This window comes from Notamacropus eugenii, chromosome 5, assembly GCF_028372415.1.
Source record: "Notamacropus eugenii isolate mMacEug1 chromosome 5, mMacEug1.pri_v2, whole genome shotgun sequence".
NCBI classification, from domain to species: Eukaryota; Metazoa; Chordata; class Mammalia; order Diprotodontia; family Macropodidae; genus Notamacropus; species Notamacropus eugenii.
Window position 1 is genome coordinate 131,058,048 of NC_092876.1, and position 19,431 is coordinate 131,077,478.

General features: G+C 37.4%; 1 protein-coding gene across 4 annotated transcripts in view; it reads right to left on the reverse strand.

The window, feature by feature from the left end:
• The window catches only part of PPME1 (protein phosphatase methylesterase 1), a 67,858-nt gene that overhangs the window by 24,459 nt on the left and 23,968 nt on the right, over positions 1-19,431 (reverse strand). For all 4 annotated transcript variants that reach the window (XM_072610878.1, XM_072610880.1, XM_072610879.1 and 1 more), the window contains exons 4-9: positions 18,287-18,344; positions 17,745-17,796; positions 12,682-12,836; positions 12,168-12,258; positions 11,004-11,069; positions 75-198 (exon numbers count right to left, since the gene is read on the reverse strand). In XM_072610878.1, coding sequence (XP_072466979.1) covers positions 75-198; positions 11,004-11,069; positions 12,168-12,258; positions 12,682-12,836; positions 17,745-17,796; positions 18,287-18,344 — 546 coding nt within the window. The remainder of the gene's footprint in view (positions 1-74; positions 199-11,003; positions 11,070-12,167; positions 12,259-12,681; positions 12,837-17,744; positions 17,797-18,286; positions 18,345-19,431) is intronic.

The following is a 19,431-nucleotide window of genomic DNA, read 5'->3' on the forward strand; positions in this document are numbered from 1 at the left end:
ATGTATTATCTACTTCACGTGGGTGTTATGAGATAATGAATACAAAACGATATGTAAATGCAAACAATTATTACCTCAGTATCATCCTCCTTCTTTCTTTTATTAACAGATTCACTTCCTTCTTCATCCTCCTCTTCTTCCTCTATGATCCCTTCCACCATGGTTTTAGAGACTTCAGGACTAAGAGTCCCTTCACATCTTAGTTTAAAAAAAAAAAAAGAGGTGGTATATTACACACAATACTTAATATACTATTTCCACAGTATTCAATTTTTTTTATTAAAAACACTGGCTATGCTTTACATTACTCCAAGGAGAAAGAAGAAAAGTTATAGATACAAAAAAATTAAATGAAAGCTTTCAAAGACCAGAATTTTGACATAAATATGTGGATTTTTTTCTTATTCCTTAGTATAATGGAGATATATTTTAGAAATGAAAATAAAGACACTTAAGGTATTTGGGAAAGGGTGAAGTGACAGGCTATGGAAATGAAAAGACCAGCACATTGAGTGAGACCTTGATTCAAATCCTGTCACCAATACTTATTGACTGCGTGACTAAGGCTATCCTCTTCTCTCTCTTCTGGAAAGGCAAAAGTCCTCCCCAATTTGTGCTTCTCAAAAAGGTAGTGAATAAAAGACAACCCCTTATTTGCAAGGAATGTTTGTGACATATGTGGAACTCCCTGAAGAAAGTAAGGTATTATGGGAACACTCATATTCCTATTATTATCAATAATAAGGACTTAGAAATGCCTTCCTGTCATAAAGACAGGAAGAAAATAAGATTCTTTAGACAAGAGAAAATCAGGGCAGGAAGGTACAAGGACTCAAGAGGCATAAAGCAAAAGCCCAATTCAAAGAAACAAATTGTAGCTAATTCACACTAAGTGACTAGTACAACATTTTAACAATCCTTCGCATGAGAATGGGTTTTCAGAGTCCATTTTTGGAATCTTTAGGCTGAAGAGGAAGAATGGAAAACAGAACAGAAAGTGTAAAGCACAGTGAATTGGGATCACTAAAAGAGGCAAATGGGTCTCTGTTCTTTATTATTATTATATTTACTCCAACAAAAGTCTGCCTTATCTTCCTACCCAAACTACCCTCCCTTCCACCTCCAACATTGAGAACAAAAGCAAAATAAAACCTATCACAAACCTCTATAGTCAAAACAAACGTCCATACTGGCCAGACATAAAAATCTTTGTCTCATTCTACACTCTAAGTCATATCAGAAGGCTGGCATGTTTCATCAACAGTCTTCTGGAATCATGGTAGGTAATTGTGCTGATACAAGTTTCTAATCATTCAAAATTGTTTATTTTATCATAATGTTGCCAATGTATAAGCTACTGTTCCAGTTTTATCTACTTCACTCTATATCAGTTCATACAAATCTTTCCAGGTTCTCTGAAACCATTCCCTTCATCATCCTTTTTCTAATGGCACAATAGTACTCCACTATGTTTATATATCATAACTTACATAGTCATTCCTCAACTTATAGGCATCCCCCTCAGATTTCAATTCTCTGTTATGTCAAAGAGAGTTCTATTTTTGTGTATTTTTAGAATCTGTTTAGCTTAGGATTAATCCCTACCTAAGTCTTTGCTCCCTCTAAAATCCTCTTCCCTCTTTTCCTGTTTCCCTGTTGAGTGAAATGTATTTCTACACCCAAATGCATGTATGTGTATTTTCTCTTCTTCTGACTAGTACAGATGAGTAAGGTTCTACTGTCCGCCACTAACTCCACCTCCTCCTCGATTATAAAGATGTTTACTTGTTACCCTGATAACGTCAGATAATTTCCCCTTACCGTTCTTTCCTTCCTCCATCTTCCAATATATTCTTTTTCCCTTCTCTTTCTATCCTTTTCTTAAGAATATCAAGACACAAAAGAAGCACTCCCGAGTCTTGTCTAATTGGACTCCCTCCATGACTCAATGGCAGGGTTCAGAAGGGACATATTCATCATCTTCCCATATTTGAATGTAAGCAGTTATTTTTGTTGTAACTTATCACTGTTCATTCATGTTTACCTTTTTATGTTTCTCTTCACTACTGTGTTTGAACTTCAAAGTTTCTAAGCAACTCTGGCCTTTTCATCTGGAATGCTTAAATGTCTTCTATTTCATTAAAAATCCATTTTTTCCTCCTAAACCATTAGATTCAGTTTTGGTGGGTAAGTTATTCTTGGCTATAAGCTCATTTCTTTTGCCTTCTGGAATATCCTATTCCAATTTCTCCACTCCTTTTTAGTGGTGACTGATAAATTATGTGTGAACCTGACTGTGGCTCCTCAGTACTTGAATTTTTTTTCTTTCTGGCTGCTTTCTGGGAATTTCCATTTTGAGTTTTCTTTCAGGACATGATTGATGAATCCTTTCTACTCCAACCTTGCCCTCTGGTTCCAAGAAGTTTTCTTTTAAGATTTCATGAAACAGGATGTCTAAGGTCTTTTGTTATGGTGTTCAAATAGTCCATTGATTCTTAATTTTTTTCTCAATTTTGCTGATCTGTTGTTTTTGCTATGATATACCTTATATTTTCTTCTATATTTTCAGTCTTTTGATTTTAATACGGCCTCTATTTGGACCATTTTAAATTTCAGGAAGCTAGTTGCTTGAGAAGATTTTGTTACCTTATGTGCTAAGCTATTAATTTTTCTTTACAATTGTTTCCTTTATTTCTAGGTTGTGTGACCAACAAAATGTAGAACTAAACAGTTTTTCTGATCCCTACGATCTCTCAAACCTTTCCAAAACTGATACTATGCACCAAAGAAAAAGCAACTTCAGTCATCTCCCATGGTCCAGTGTCCGGGGAAAAAAGAAAAGCTGACTGGTGCCTCCTCTCAAACAAAGGAGGCACAACAAACAACATGCCCTGAAACAACTATCCTGAGCTCATTCAGCAACCCAACATGGAAAACATTAACAAAAGAAGGAAATATGCCATACAGATCTAGAAATTTAGATTAGGCATCTAAGAATAAATACTGCAAAACAAAGGAAAATCATCCAACCCTCAATGAGAATGCAGACCCTGTGGAATTTGAAAACATGCAAACACGACTTACTGATCCTGAGTGGTTCACAAAAGAAATAAGAATTATGAGAGCAGAATTTATAGCCTGCATAGCAAAAAAAAAAAAAAAAATAGTGGGCAGAACAGAAAAATTGGATTCTACAATGAGAAGTCTCATAAAAAACAACAGTAAGAACAACAGACTGGGAATACAAATACAGAGAAGTAAAGGACAACCTAGAAGCAAAAAATAAAATAATAAAATATGCTCACTATTCAAATAAAATATACTGATCTCCAAGACAGAAACATAGAGACAATCTAAGGAGCACAGATTTCCAAGAACACAACAAATGAAAAACATGAACTCTATAATGCAAGAAATAAAAAAGAGAACTGCCCACAACTTTTGAACATGGAAAATGAAATACCAATTGAAAGATTTCATAGCCCTCCAGAAAAAATCCATTTCTTTCTTTTATAACTTTCATTTCTTTTCCAACTTTTTCCCTCACTGTTCTCATCTCATTTAAAAACATTTTTTTTCAACTCATTTCTTCTCTTCCAGGAATTCTAGTTGTTGTGCCTAAGCTATGTTTTTCTCTGAGACTTTGTTTATAATTGTTTTGGTGTCATTCTCTTCTTTTGGGTTTATGTCTTGAGCTTCCTGGCTACCATCCTAGTTCTTTATGGTGGAATTAATTTTTTGTTTGTTCTTTCTTCCAGTCTACTTCCAGACTTTGGATCTGACGTTAGGGCTGGGCTCTGTGTACTTCTGGAGTGAAGATCTGATTGGTCCTGTTGCTGCTTTCCTGGGGTAATGAATGCTGTTTTTCAGACAGGGTAGGGATGGGTAGGTTTTCAGTGCTTTCAAAATGGTCCTATCCAGGGCAATGTCTCATTGCTGCTCCCCAGTCTGAGCGTCACAAGGTCCTGATCTAGGTTCAGGTGTGAACAACAGCAAATACTACTAGACTCAGTACCTATCAAATGAAATGGAAAGATATATTCTTTCAGAGTGATGGAATTTTAGGTAGTCTGGGATTCTTGCCATAGTTACTCCTCTGCAAGTTGGAACTGAGAACCTACTCTGCTCCTAGGGTCTGAGGCACATCATTGCTGCTGTTACTGGCTTCTGAACTTCCTCCTTTCTTGGTATTTTACCCAAAGCCAAACAATCTGGAAATCAGAGTCTCCCAATCCCCTTTTTCTCAGTCTGCCCTAGATCTGAGACCCAGAACTGGTTTTCTGGTGACAAAGTTGCCAGTTGCCATCCGTCCCTGGAACAGTGTCCTAGCAGAGATTTGGTGATGCTCCTTCATGGTAATGGGATGCCCTCTTGCCTTGGTGCTCAACCTTTCCTTAGGTATTGGAGTGTTCATGGCCCAACCTCTCCCCAGAGTCTACAGACCTCTCTACCTTCCTATACTTAGTTGTGTCGGACAAATGACTTTTTCTGGATTTTCCCATTAGGATTTAATCTGGTGAATTTTCAAGATCTGTGTGCAGGAATTTTTTGGAGGGGAGAACTTGGTTGGTGGTACTGCTTCCTACAACTCCACCATCTTGGTTCTGCTCTCTCTCCCTCCCCCAGCTCTGCTCTTTTTGTAGTTTATACTATCTCGCATGGGTGGTGGAGCAGCGCACACATTCCAGAAAGACCTGGAATACCAGTTTGTTAAAATTAAAAACTCAGGATTCAGCTCTGTTTACTGCTGTTTGTCTGGGCTAATTTCTGATGACATGTACGGAAACAGTATGATATAGTACAGAGGCATCAAATTAGAGATCTACAGGCAAAATGGCCAGCAAACCAGATTAAAATGTGATAGGGAAACATTTAACAAAATAAAAAAATATAATACAACATAATGTTAATTTCTGGTTTTTCTCAGTCAAGAATTCATTTCTATTTGAGTTTGATACCGGTGGTATAATGAAAAGACTACTGTATTTGGCAATAGAAGTCCTGGGTTCAAATCCCATTTCTAGTACTTACTTCTGTGGTCAAGCTACCTTACTCTTCTGTGTCTGTTTACTCATTTGTAAGATTAGCATAATGATCCTTATAACTACCTAACTCACAGAGTTGTTCTGTGGAAAGTATTTTGTAAGCTTTGAAGTGCTCCATAAATGGAAACCATTATCATAACTATGAAGTTTAAGGTGTTTGTTGTCATCAAAACCTCAAGAGTTGTGAATTTTGCTTTTTGTTTTAGCCCAGATTCCTGATTTCATTGGTATAGGGAACTCTTGGTAAACAATATCTCTCTACCAATACAGATCAACAAGTAACTGTTGTGCAACTGATAGTTGCAGAGTTATCTGGGGCACTGAAGAAGTTAATGGATTTGTCAGTATGTGTCAGAGGCAGAACTATAGGTCTTTCTGCCTCCAAAGCTGGTTCAATATTCTACACCAAACTGCCTCCCAACAACACTGCAGAAAGAAGCAAAAGTCAATGCAACAAAAATATTCACTAATAAACTAATCACTTGTAAAATTAATCCCCACTCAAATATTCCTCCTGCTTAACAATATCGTCTATTCTGGCCCACTCTGCCAATATCTTTACAGGTCAATCTTTGGTTTTTAAGGAGGCACTTCAAAAAGGAATAATTGGAATATCAAAGAATTAAAAATTTCAAAAAATTGAAGAATTTTTTGTGTGTGTGACAATGACTCCTCTCTATCATGCTGCAAGAATGGCAGAGATGAAGCCATGGTGTGTTGTCATACAATTTGGGAGAAATTATGCCCAAACCATTAAAACAATTTATTTTTTGTTCTAAGAATTACCACATAATTATAATTATCATCTAAATTCTGTAAAAAAATGAATTCACTTTCATACTTTTTCTTTTCATTTTTTTTAAGATAAAGTCTCAATGGAAGCTTTTAAACTATGAATTATGAAACGCTGATTCTGTTTTGAACAGATTCATTTTAAGTGCCCCTTTCCCATTACTACTTATCCCTGGAGAAAGAAGACCTCTTGTACTATATTTGATGTGAACTATTATTATGATCATGCTGGCCCAGCGTGTTAGCACCATACAAGGTCACTGCCCTCCTCTCTAACCATACTACTACCCCAAATTCTTTTCCTGACAAAGGACTTTCACATGAAAATAAACTAAGAAATTTGGGGCTCTCAAAACACAGCCTGCAAAGACTAAAGAGACCCACTGCAGCAGAAACAAAGTAGGATCATGGTATTTAAAGCTAGAATGGACCTCTGAGATCATCTAGTTCAAACTCCTTAATTCTAGAGGCAGGAGGAAACTAATTTGCCCAAGGTAGTGTTAGGGCAAATTAAAGGAGACTATTTATACATGGATAAACATTTAGCACTGTTCATCCAGAGACTATGTAAGAAAATAACTAGGTCCAAGAAAGACTGGGATAAAGTACAAAATACACAGGCTAAATCCACAATGCATACTTAAAAAATTTGCTGAAACATCCCTAAAACGCAAGATTGTCTCAGCAAGCAGCTACCATGCTCATCCATGTATGTTGTTGACATCTTCAGAGACAACGAACCATAGGAACTGAGTAGTGTGTTACAGAAGAATAAAGTAGTCAAAAAATATGAGCAGACTCCGGTTTCCTAATCCACTGTTTAGAAAACAGCTAACACTTCTGCCTACGTGCCAACAGCCTCCCATTTAATATATATCAATCAGCCAATTACTTTTCTATAAAAATATATCGGCAGAGAAAATGGACCTGTAATTTTAATACTATTGGGAGCTCCTGGTCAGGAATACTTTCTACCAATGCAGGTTGGCACCTTCTCTGTAAGTCTGAGAGAGTTGTCTAGAGCATGCAGAAGTGAAGTGATTTGTCCAGGGTCATACAACCACTATGGGTCAGAGGAAGGACTTGAAAAAAGTTTCCTTGGTTCCAAGGCCAGCTTTATATGCACGACACCATATTGCCTCTTATAAAAATGTAATGTTATTTAAATAATGGCATAAGGGTGGAGCCAAGATGGCGGAGTAGAAAGACACACATATGCTGGCTCTCCCCACACAGCCCATAAAATACCTGTAGAGAGGGACTCTCAACAAATTTTGGAGCAGCAGAAGTGGAGAACAACAGAGTGGAAGAGATTTCCAGCCCAGGGTGACCTGAAAGGCCCACAGGAAACATCTGTTGCATTGGACGTGGAGCAGAGTCCAGTCCAGCCCTGGCCGCCAGCGCACATGCAGCTCATGAACAGCCCTTGGAGGCAGAATCTCCAGTCGCAGTAGCAGGGCTCATAGATCCCTCAACCCACAGGTGCCAAAGGTCAGTGACAGGGTTTTTTCAGCAGGCCAGGAAGGGAGAAGGGCATTCCCATAGCTCTGGCCTTAGGCAGTGGCATCAGAGGCCACATCGAGCAAGCAGCAGCAGTTCCCACAGCAGCCCCTATCCATTGTTGGATCGTAAAAACCCTGGGGACACTGAGGAGCTGATTATTACCTCAGCCTTGTGTAGAGGTCCTCAGGGAGGTGATCTTTATCTCACAATGAATGGCAGCCCTGCCCATGCAGCTTATCTGAATCCCAGCCCCCAGTGCTGGTTTGGTGGAACTGGAGGCCAGGTGGCTGTGGAGAGAAATCTCTCCCTGCTCCCAGACCAGTGTACACACTTAACTGTGCCACCCTGGAGGACCTGAGAGCTTACAGATTCCCAGAGTATACCCTACTCTTGACAAAGGACCCAAAAGTCAAGTAATTGGTTGGGAAAATGCCCAAAAAAGGGAAAAAAAATAAGACTATAGAAGGTTACTTTATCGGTGAACAGATATCTTCTCCCATCCTTTTGGATGAAGAAGAACAATGCTTACCATCAGGGAAAGACATAAAAGTCAAGACTTCTGTATCCCAAACATCCAAAATAAATATTCAATGGGCTCAGGCCATGGAAGAGCTCAAAAAGGATTCTGAAAATCAAGTAAAAGAGGTGGAGGAAAAACTGGGAAGAGAAATGAGAGAGATGCAAGAAACACATGAAAAGCGGGTCAATACTTTGCAAAAGGAGATCCAAAAAAATGGTGAAGAAAATAACACCTTTAAAAACAGGCTAACTCAATTGGCAAAAGAGGCTCAAAAAGCCAATGAGGAGAATGCTTTAAAAAGCAGAATTAGCCAAATGGAAAAGGAGGTTCAAAAGCTCACTGAAGAAAATAGTTCTTTCAAAATTAAAATGCAACAGATAGAGGCTAATGACTTTATGAGAAACCAAGAAATCACAAAACAAAACCAAAAGAGTGAAAAAAATGGAAGAGAATGTGAACTATCTCATTGGAAAAACAACTGACCTGGAAAATAGATCCAGGAGAGACAATTTAAAAATTATGGGCCTACCTGAAAGCCATGATCAAAAAAAGAGCCTAGACATAATCTTTCATGAAATTATCAAGGAAAACTGCCCTGAGATTCTAGAACCAGAGGGCAAAATAAGTATTCAAGGAATCCACAGATCACCACCTGAAAGTGATCCAAAAAGAGAAACTCCTAGGAACATGGTGGCCAAATTCCAGAGTTCCCAGGTCAAGGAGAAAATATTGCAAGCAGCTAGAAAGAAACAATTCAAGTATTGTGGAAATACAATCAGGATAACACAAGATCTAGCAGCTCCTACATTAAGGGATTGAAGGGCGTGGAATATAGTATTCCAGAAGTCAAAGGAACTAGGACTAAAACCAAGAATCACCTGCCCAGCAAAACTGAGTATAATACTTCAGGGGAAAAAATGGTTCTTCAATGAAACAGAGGACTTTCAAGCATTCTTGATGAAAAGACCTGAGCTGAAAAGAAAATTTGACTTTCAAACACAAGAATGAAGAGAAGCATGAAAAGGTAAATAGCAAAGAGAAGTCATAAAGGACTTACTGAAGTTGAACTGTTTACATTCCTACATGGAAAGACAATATTTGTAACTCTTGAAACTATTCAGTATCTGGGTACTGGGTGGGATTATACACACACACATGCACACGCACACGCACACACACATAGAGACAGAGTGCACAGAGTGAATTGAAGAGGATGGGATCATATCTTAAAATAATGAAATTAAGCAGTGAGAGAGAAATATATTGGGAGGAGAAAGAGAGAAATGGAATGAGGCAAGTTATCTCTCATAAAAGAGGCAAGTAAAAGACTTTTCAGTGCAGGGAAAAAGGGGGGAGGTGAGAGAGAAAACATGAAGCTTATTTTCATCACATTCAACTAAAGGAAGGAATAAAATGCACACTCATTTTGGTATGAAAACCTATCTTACAATACAGGAAAATGGGGGAGAAGGGGATCAGCAGGGTGGGGGGGATGATGGAAGGGAGGGCAGTGGGAGGAGGGGGCAATTAGAAGTCAACACTCTTGGGCAGGCACAGGATCAAAAGAGAGAATAGAAGCAATGGGGGGCAGGATAGGATGGAGGGAAATATAGTTAGTCTTACACAACACAACTATTATGGAAGTCATTTGCAAAACTACACAGATATGGCCTATATTGAATTGCTTGCCTTCCCAAAGGGAATGGGTGGGGAGGGAGGGAGGAAGAGAAGTTGAAACTCAAAGTTTTAGGAACAACTGTTGAGTATTGTTCTTGCATACAACCAGTAAATAAGAAATACAGGTAATGGGGTATAGAAAGTTATCTTGCCCTACAGGACAGAAGAGAAGATGGGGATAAGGGAAGGGAGGGATGTTAGAAGGGAGGGCAGAGTGGTGATAGGGGTAATTAGAATGCTTGGCGTTTGGGGGTGGGGGAGGGGAGAAATGGGGAGAAAATTTGGAACCCAAAATTTTGTGGAAATGAATGTTGAAAACTTAAATAAATAAATTTAAACACACACACAAAAATAAAAATAAATTAATATATAATGGTATAAGTACTACACCTTAATTCTTTATATCTACACAGTAGAATTAAGAAATTATGTAGATTCCAGAAGACCAATGAGGAAGCATGATACCTCCTTCTGACAAAGAAATGATGGACTCACAATGAAGAAAAAGACATATTTTTAGATATGGCTAATATGGGAATTTATTTTGTATGTCTATGTATATTTGTTATGAGATTTCCCTCCCATTTTTTAGAAGGCAGAGTTGGAAGAAGAAAGACTAGGAAGGAAAGAAGATTAAGGAGGAAAGAAGGAAGGATAGGTCACTGAAGTATTTTTTAAAATGCACATAAGAGAAGAGAAGGAAGGCCAAAAGGCATCGTAGACAAGCATTAAGACTTTGAAAAGTATGTGTGAAATTTATTATAAAACATGTCCTAAAAGTCTTTGCGCAGTTTAAAGTTATTAAAGTCATCTATAAATACTACATATTATTTAAACACACACACACATTTTATTTAAGTGTAAATCATTAACCTTCCTGAATTTTTTTTATCCACATTAGAACTCAAAGTAAAGCAACTAGGCAGTGAAAATAACTGATAATTATATTGTGCTTTAAACTTTACAAATTCCTTTGAATACATAATCTCATTTGATCTCCATAATAATCCTGCTGGATTAGTATTACAGGTAGTATCATCACTATTTTATACATAAAGAACTTTAGATAGATACAGTCATTAGACATAGTCACACAGCTAGTATCCAAGGTAGGATGATGATCCTGCAGTCAAACCAGGATGATCAAATCTAGATATTCTTGACTTTGAGTTCAGTGTCTACAGCTACAATACTATGCTGTGCTATTTTCGATTAGAAAAGGGGACAAGACAAAGAAAAGTGTTCAAGTTAAACACAGCAAGTGGTAGAGCAAGGTCTGGAGCTCAGGTCCTTTAAAAATTGTGTCCTTTCCATTGCATCGCTGTTGTTAGTTGGCAGTGTGTTACTCTTGTATCAGTTTAAACCTTTGAGCTTTTGTTTAGTTTAAAATGGAGATGAAAAATAGATAGTTGGTGGATGCCCTAACCTCATTTCAGCATCTAACTGTCAGAAAAAACAGGACTTACTGTTTGACTTGGCCAACCATGGAAACTCGAGCAGATTCCAGATTTCGTATCTGGCCACTCTTTACACTAGTAAGAAATAGAAGAGGTAAGAATGTTATTCAGCAGTTTACTTTGCCACTTAGTTAGAATGAGATAATGTTAGTGATTTTTCAGAGGTCATTAGAGAATGAGATCTGCTCCCCTTGCAATTAGGACTGGGTATGGATATGTATATCTGTATGTAAAAGAAAAAAAAAACAATGAAAAATATGACTTCTTCACAATATGAACATTATATCTCAGGACGTTTTGGAAATGAACACAGAATTTCCTCCAGCATGTTTAGTATTATGGAACCAACACAGTAAAACATGAACCCACTCTGAATGATGACTGACACATGCCTATGTTAATTCCCTAATTTGAATTTAAAGAGCAGTCTTACTGGTTACTGGCCATGAATAACACCCAGGAAACTAGCAGAATGGAGAAGCATTGTCATGTCCTTTTGTACCCTCACAAATTGAAAACAAAGCTCACTAATCTAGACTGGAAATAACATAGTGCTTGAAAGAAATGAACTGGTTTCACTTCTCATATATTATTTGGTTTTTACATTAGCAGTCCGCATTGTCAACAATTCATTTCCCCAAAACACACCCACATGCATGCACACATATATGCTCACCAAGCTCAGCTTTTTCCTAAATGCTATTTCTATAAGTCTATGCTTTCGTCAGTTAACTTGCTTTGCCCTACTTTGTACCTATTTTTCTTTTCCTTCTTTCAGAACTGGATCTGTTATTTCTTTTGCTTTTTTCTTTATATGGATTTGTAAAGTGTTCCATTATGCTACTGTGGGGAATAGATGCACACACACACGATAATTATATTTCTGACTATATTATTTGTGGGATGGGTTTAATGGATATTAAGGACAATCTAAATGTTGTCCAGAAATCTCTTGTCTAAGGAGTCTGTGATTTTTCAGAAGTTCTAGCTTCTTACACTGAAGTACCAAATTAAATGATTGTTCCTTAGAGCCGCATCTATTGAGAGACAAAAGCCAAATTGCTTGGAAACAGCAATTTGGCACGTCAACTGTGGTGCTAACCACTGAGGTTGATAAGAAGGAATGTTCTTATCCAGGTAGAATTCTAAATGGAAATTCAAGCTGGCAGTTACCTCCATTCTATGGCATTCTCCAGTGAACTGAAGGTTTTAGGGCGACCTCGTAAGAAATTCTGCATGCTATTTAAGGCATCCATCGCTGTACCTAGACATCAAACCAAAATAATAACAGGCATTCTAAGGCAATGATAATAACTAATAACAAGTAACTCAGTTAATAACATTCTAAAGCACTGATAATAACTAACTCAGTTAATCCTATGAATGGAAGCAAGCTTTTTGGAAAAACAACTGCTCTGATAGGCCTGTGGAAAGTCCCTAGGTTCCATATATGCTTTTGGTAGGATAATAAGTACTTACATTTATACAGTGCTTCAATGTTTGAAAAGCTATTTACTCACAACGACCTTAAAAAATAGGTAGGTACAAGTATTATCTTCATTTTATAAATAAGAAAGCTGAGGAACACATTTATAATAAATGACAAAATCAACACATTAAAATAGGCCCAACTACATTCACTCTCTAATTTCATACATGCCAAAGGCCTATGAGCAACTTAATTTACCTTCAACAACATCGATCATGCAGAGACCCAGTAAACTTGGCACCAAATTGGATGCTGCTGTATGAACTGCAATGGCACCTCCCATGCTGTGGCCGATCAGCATGATAGGAGGAGGAAGATCTCCATACATAGCTTCAACAACATTCCCTACATCCCTGACAAAAAGAAAAATAAGTATTGAAAGAACAAAGGAAACTGGGAAGAATTCTCTAAGTAACCATGTTAACTTCTTTTCCCCTACTTTCCTCCTATGTAAACTGTGATAATAGAAGTTCTACTTCCTAGAAGTAACTATGAAGCTCTACCGATCTGTCCTGGATACTTACCTTTATATATGCTGCCTATATGGGATTTAAGAATTTTGGTTTGAATCTCATTTCAATTCATAAACTCCAACAAATACATTGAATAGAAATGAAAATTATTTAAGACACATATAAGTACATAAGACAGGTACATAGTATTACATGAGGTGTGACTGGGGATATGGGAGGCAAAGCTGGAAGAAGACCACTAAAACTTTGTGTGAATTTTAGCAAGTCACCTGGTCTCAATATAACATGATGGATTATCAGCTGTGGAGAATCTGTGGTCCTGAGGCCATATGTTGCCCTCCAGGTCCTCAAGTGTGGCCTTTGGACTGAATCCAAAGATCACAGAACAAATCCCCTTAATAAAAGGTCCCTTTCCACTCTAACATCTAGTAATACTATCCAAATCAAAATCAACCAGTATTTATTAAAGGCTTACCATGGGCCAGGCAAGCCCTTTGATGGGGATACAAAGGCAAATGTGAAAGAGTCCTTGCTCTCGAGCTTACATACTACTGGAGAAGAATCAAAAGTAATACCCAAAACTTATAATTATAAAGTGTTTTAAGATCTGCAAAGTACCTTCCTCATAATAAACCTGTGAAATAGGTTGTGTAAGAATTCTTGTTCTCATTTGATACAAAGGGAAACTTGAGGCTGTGAGAGGCTAAGTGATTTGCTCTTAAGTATTTGAAAAGAGTCATCTGAGCCTAGGTCTCCTGATTCCAAATTAACTCTTCTTCACTATTCCACAATGCTCTTCTATGTGTTCCTACGGGGCAACCCAGCTAAGTAAGCTCCTTTAGAAAGATACTTTTTCTACTGAAAGAATAATAAATATAGTAGGGTAGAATAGGGTTACAATGATAAAACAAACATTGGAGTGTGATCCTGAAGAACTAGGTTTTAGACATAATTACAGAATTTGAGGGTTCAAATTTCAGCAGCTATCAAGTCCCAACTCATACAAAAAAAGGAATCTCTATTATAATATATCCAACAGTTCAATCTCTGCCTAAGGACCTCTTAACAAGAAAACTACCATCTTCTGAAGGCATCCTCTCCATTTCTGGACAGGTCAAACTGTTAAGATCTTTTTCTTGTCATCAAATTGCCTTTTTGCAACGACCACTCATCAGTCCTGGTTCTGTTTTCTGGGGCCAAATGGTGGAAGTGTGGGTCTTCCTCCATGTAGTAGCTCTTCAAAGCCCTGGAGAGAGCTGTTATATTCCCCTGGGCTAAACATGCCTGGTTGCTTCAATTTTCCAAGAACGTGGACTTAGGTCCTCTTATTCCCTTGGCTGTTTTCCTCTGGATACTCTCCAGTTTATCTGTTTCCTTAAAATGTGGTACCCATAGCTGACTACAGTATTCATGGTGGTCTTTCAAGGGCAATGACAATGAACCAGCGCTTCCATATTCCTGGAAACCTCTTAACACAGCCTAAGACTGAATGACGTTTTCTAGATGCTATGTAACACTGCTAATGCCTATTGAGCTTCCAGAAACCCTCAGAACAAATTCTGCCTCCTTCATTTTATAGTTATGAAGCTGATTTTTCTATATTCAAATGTAAGACTTTTACATTCATCCCTACTGAACTTTTAATTTATTAAACTCATGTCAGTGCTTTAGCCTGTCAAGATCCTTTTGGATCCCAACTCTGTCATCCACTGTATTAACAATCACTCCTAACTTTGTGTCATTCCTAAATTTCCTGAGTATACAGTTTATACTTTTATCTAGATCAGTGATAAAGATGTCAAAACATCCCAGGGCCAAGCACAGACCCCTGGGGTATTGTACTGGAGACCTTCTGACACTGACACTGAATCACTGACACCTGCTCTTCAGATTTGGCCATCCAGTTCTGAATTCATCTTATCATATTATTGTCTAATCCATATTTCTCATTTACTCCATGAAAATTAAAGATATCAAGAGAGAAGTTTTGGTGCTTTTTGAAAATGTATTTAAAACTTTAATTTTCATGGTGCTGTATGACTGAGACATTATTGTAGCTGTCTTTCTTTGTGTGTGAACGAAAGGGAGTAATACTAATAAGAAGAAAGGATGGAAAAAGTGAAGAGACCAAGGTAAATGCACAGGGAATTTGACAACCAACTTGAATGTTAAAAGGAAATGTCCATCAAATGGATGCAAAACTCTCAATAACAATATGAATGTGAGAGAATGGCATAGCCTCTAAGAATAGTATGAGAAATACAAAAGATCTCTGTGACCTGAGACTGACAAGGGAATGTAAGGACAACTAACAAGTGTGGGGTTTGGGTTTGTTGTTGTTTTAAATCATACTGGGAGTCAGCCTGGCATTATGGACTAAAAACTGGCCTCAAAACCAGAACACTTGAAGTTACTGAGCAGGGACTGGCTTGAAGTGGTGAAGGGAGTTTCCTGACCCAGGAGTCCTTTCTGCTAATGAAAGAAAGGGTCTAATTTATACATCTCCTGAATAAGTTCTACCCAAACTAGTGGATACCTTCTTTTTAATATTTCATGGACATACTCACTGTAGGAGTAATAATAACAACACATTTCTTTGGTGTTTACAGTTTTCAGAACACTTTCCTCACAACTACTTGATGAAGTAAGAAATACAAGTATCATTATCTCCATACAGCAGATGAAAAAATGGAAGTTCCAAGAAGATAAATGCTTAGGCCCGAATTACACAGCTAGTAAGAACTACAGTTAAGATTAAAACTCAGATTTTCTGACTTAAAATTTCAGGGCTCTACAATGTAATATTGTCTCTATAACCTATTGTGACTATAAATTTATGCCTTATTTTAATCTTGTCTATAGCTTGTTGATACATGTAACTATTTATTTGTTATCTCCCCTGCTAGACTATAAGCTCATTGGAGGTAGGGATTATCTTTTGCCTCTTTTTGTATCCTCAGGCTTTGGCACACAGTCGGTGCTTAATAAATGTTTACTGACTGACTATAGCTGAATAAAATACAATTTTGGCGGATGATTCTCAGTAACATAAACATGGGCTTTGAGGAGAGTGCAACTTTTCTTTCAGTCAAAACTGCTGAACACTAGGAGAGTAAGACCCTACATGACTGGGAGCAGAACACATTCCAAGTACTATATGGAGAGTAGCAGGAAGAGTCCTAGTCCTGATATGTAACACATTTATTTTTTACTCTCTCTTTGAAAAACGGTATCGAGGTCCTTTGAGAAGCCCTCTGAGGGTTTCTTTGATCTGGACTATCCGGGAAGCCTACTGTGAATAGGTCTTCAGTATTTTCTGGCACATTCAACTTTTTAAGCATGGCTATTTTCATCTCTAGAAAAGCCCAACTTCTATTTATCTCCATCATCAGAAGAAAATTCATGATATTTGTAAAAGTTAGGATTAAGTCTAGGCTATAAGATTTTTAAAGAACTTAACTAGCATTACCACTCTAGCACACCAAGAAATCGAGGGATTCTTAATGCTTAGCAGTGCAGCTGGCACTTGGGCACTTAACAAAAGTTTGCTGATTGACTAATTCTCTCTGTAGATTTTATAGCAAAGTGAGACCAAAAGCAGAAAAAAAAAAAAAAAGCACAGAAAGTATCTCTATTCTGTGCTATCAGAAAACTTTAATTTCAACTCAGTTCAACAAATACTGTGACAAGCAAAGTTGCATACAGCACCTGTACATAATGTTATATTTAACTTTTTGTATTCATGATATAATTTATATTAGAAATATACATATTTTTGTATATATGTCATTAATTAACCAATCAACAAGTATACATCAAGCACCTCCTATGTGCCAGGAACTATGCTATGTACTAGTGGCTCCAACACAGTGAATAAAATAATCTCTACCTGTAAGAAGTTTTTCAGTACATATAAGTATATGAAGAATAAATGAAGTAATTGACAATAGGATAGTTTTACAGGGAAAGTAATAGCAGCTAGGGAGAATTACAAAAGGTTTCATGTAGAAGTTTGGTGCTTATGCTTTATCTAAAAGAAAGAAAGGGATTCTCTGAGGCAGAGGTGAGGGAATACATTCTAGGCATGGGAGATGAACATTCAAAGGCATGGAGATGAGGGAAGGGATATCGTGTGAGGAACAAAGAGAAGAGCAGTTTGACTGAATTTCAGTGCAAGAGGGGAAACTACTATTCAATCAAGATGAAAAATAGGTTCAAATGACTTAGTGAAAGGTTTTAAAAGATAAGCAGATGATTCTGTATTTTATTCTAGATGCATTAAAAAGCCCCTGAAATTGCCTGAGAAATGACATGGTGAGATCTATATTTAAGGAAATTCACTGTCAACAACATGTAAAATAAACTGGAGGGGGGAGAAACTTGAGACAGAAGGAATTATTAGGAGGTGTTATAATTACCTAGGCAAGAGGTAATGAGGGCTTTAACCAAGGTGGTGGATGTGTGAATAGAGTAAGAGTCAGATGTGAGAGATGTTATAGAGGTAGAAAATACCAAGACTTGGGTACTGACTAAAAGTGTATAGGGTGAGGGAGAAGAGAGAAGTCTAGAATAATGCTGGAGTTATAAATAAGAGCCATAAGCAATTAGAGGGTAGCTCCCATAGCTTATTTATCTCTATTTCCTTCAGTATTGGCCTAGCACACAGCAGGCTCTTAATAAAATTTTAGAAAATTAAATAAACTACTGACCACCTAAACTGAAAAGCTTATTGTTCTTCATTACTATAAAAGTCAGCAAAATTAAGTGTACAGAAAAGTATTAACTTACTTTGCCATAGTTTCTGCAGAGAGATCTTCAGAATTCTTGACTTTTGTCTCACCTAAAAAAAAACCAAACACATTCAAAATGTTTTCAAAAGCTGTTATAAAAGTTAAAAAGTTGTTCTTTGAAGCGATGGCTCTAACATAACAAAATGGTAAGTCTCTAAGTTCAAATGCCTGGAGAGAGCAATTTTCCATGTCTATTATATCTACAGACACAGCTTTTTGATGATAAATGAGAAATTTATACTAGACTTGCCCAGACTAATAAGGTTTCATATTACTAGTATAGCATATGAACTTTTTATTTGCAACTTAAACTTCCACTCGGGAAAAAAAGAACTCAGTTATCAAGTAAAACATTTTCTAAAATGAACATCACAATAAGAAAAATGCTACTAAGAAAAACTAGCACTTCTAATAAACCACAATACTGGAGGGTCCAGGTCTAGGATATTTGGTAACTGAAACAACTTGTAACATTTAGGATTATTCAGAGTACATTGTACCATACCATATAACCAGTGCTTAACTAAGTAGTCCACTTACCATGACTCCTCAGATCCAATGCCACAATCCGACACTGAATTCTGCTAATGATTGCTGCCTGGAAAAAGAAAAAAGACAGGTAATTTGCAAGATATCAGAGAACCCCAGATAACATTTTAATCTTCATGATTACAGAAAGTGACTTCCATAAATGATACTGAAAATAAATGCAGTTTCTTTTTTTTTGGTGTATGTACTTGGTTTTGTCCAACTTCAAAGATTTTCTCTCCATATGAACACTGAAGCCTCTACTTACTGCCAATTTGTGTTTTACTGGTGAAGTTAGTGATTTTCCTTTTTATCTTTCTAATCTAATAATATCTTTCCTTCTGAATTCACTAAAATTCTATTCTAATTCCTCATTATGGTGTGGCAGTGACCCTAAATTCTCGAAGGCAGTGCTAGTGTAATAAACATTCTAAAAGGCACTCTATCAAACAAACTCATGAAGATGGTCTACTAAGGAGCAAACAAGTTGATCTTATATATTTAAATGTTGTGTATACGTGTACGGTCAAATCACAAATCTTTTGAAGTACTGCAGCACAAAATGTTTTGCCAACTTTAGAAAAAAGTCCTTAGACAGGAACTACTGAGGCTAATGCTATATGCTGGTTCAAAACTCAATAAAAATCTGGCAATCATGTCATGCTTCTATGTGTATAAACAAAACACATACACACATGGAAGGGTATTGAGAAGGAAGGTAACAGCAGTGATTCAGTCGAAGGCAAAACAAATTTACCGATCCTGAAGAAGGGATTAAAAAGGGGCCAAAAAAAAAAAAGATCTGTTGCATGAGGCTGGAAGAGTGCACAGGGCACAGGCTATATCCGTGCAGAACCCGCTGTAGCAAAGCCAAGCAGGAAGCCCTGGGCTATCTGAAGCAGCAGAAGCACTGCGGAATCTCAAACATATCAGCTCAGGCCAGGAGTCCAGTGGAACTGAGCAGGAGAGAACCACAGAACCCCAGGTAACTGCAGCAGCTGCTCCTGCGACTATCAACCCGCAGATTAAATGTCTGTAAGTCACCTACTTGAACTTCCGGGAGCCAAGATGGTAGAGTGATCGGTAAATGCTCTACCCCTCCCCTTGTTGACCTTGAAAAACTCAGAGAATATTTCCCCAGGAAAAAACCTGGAACA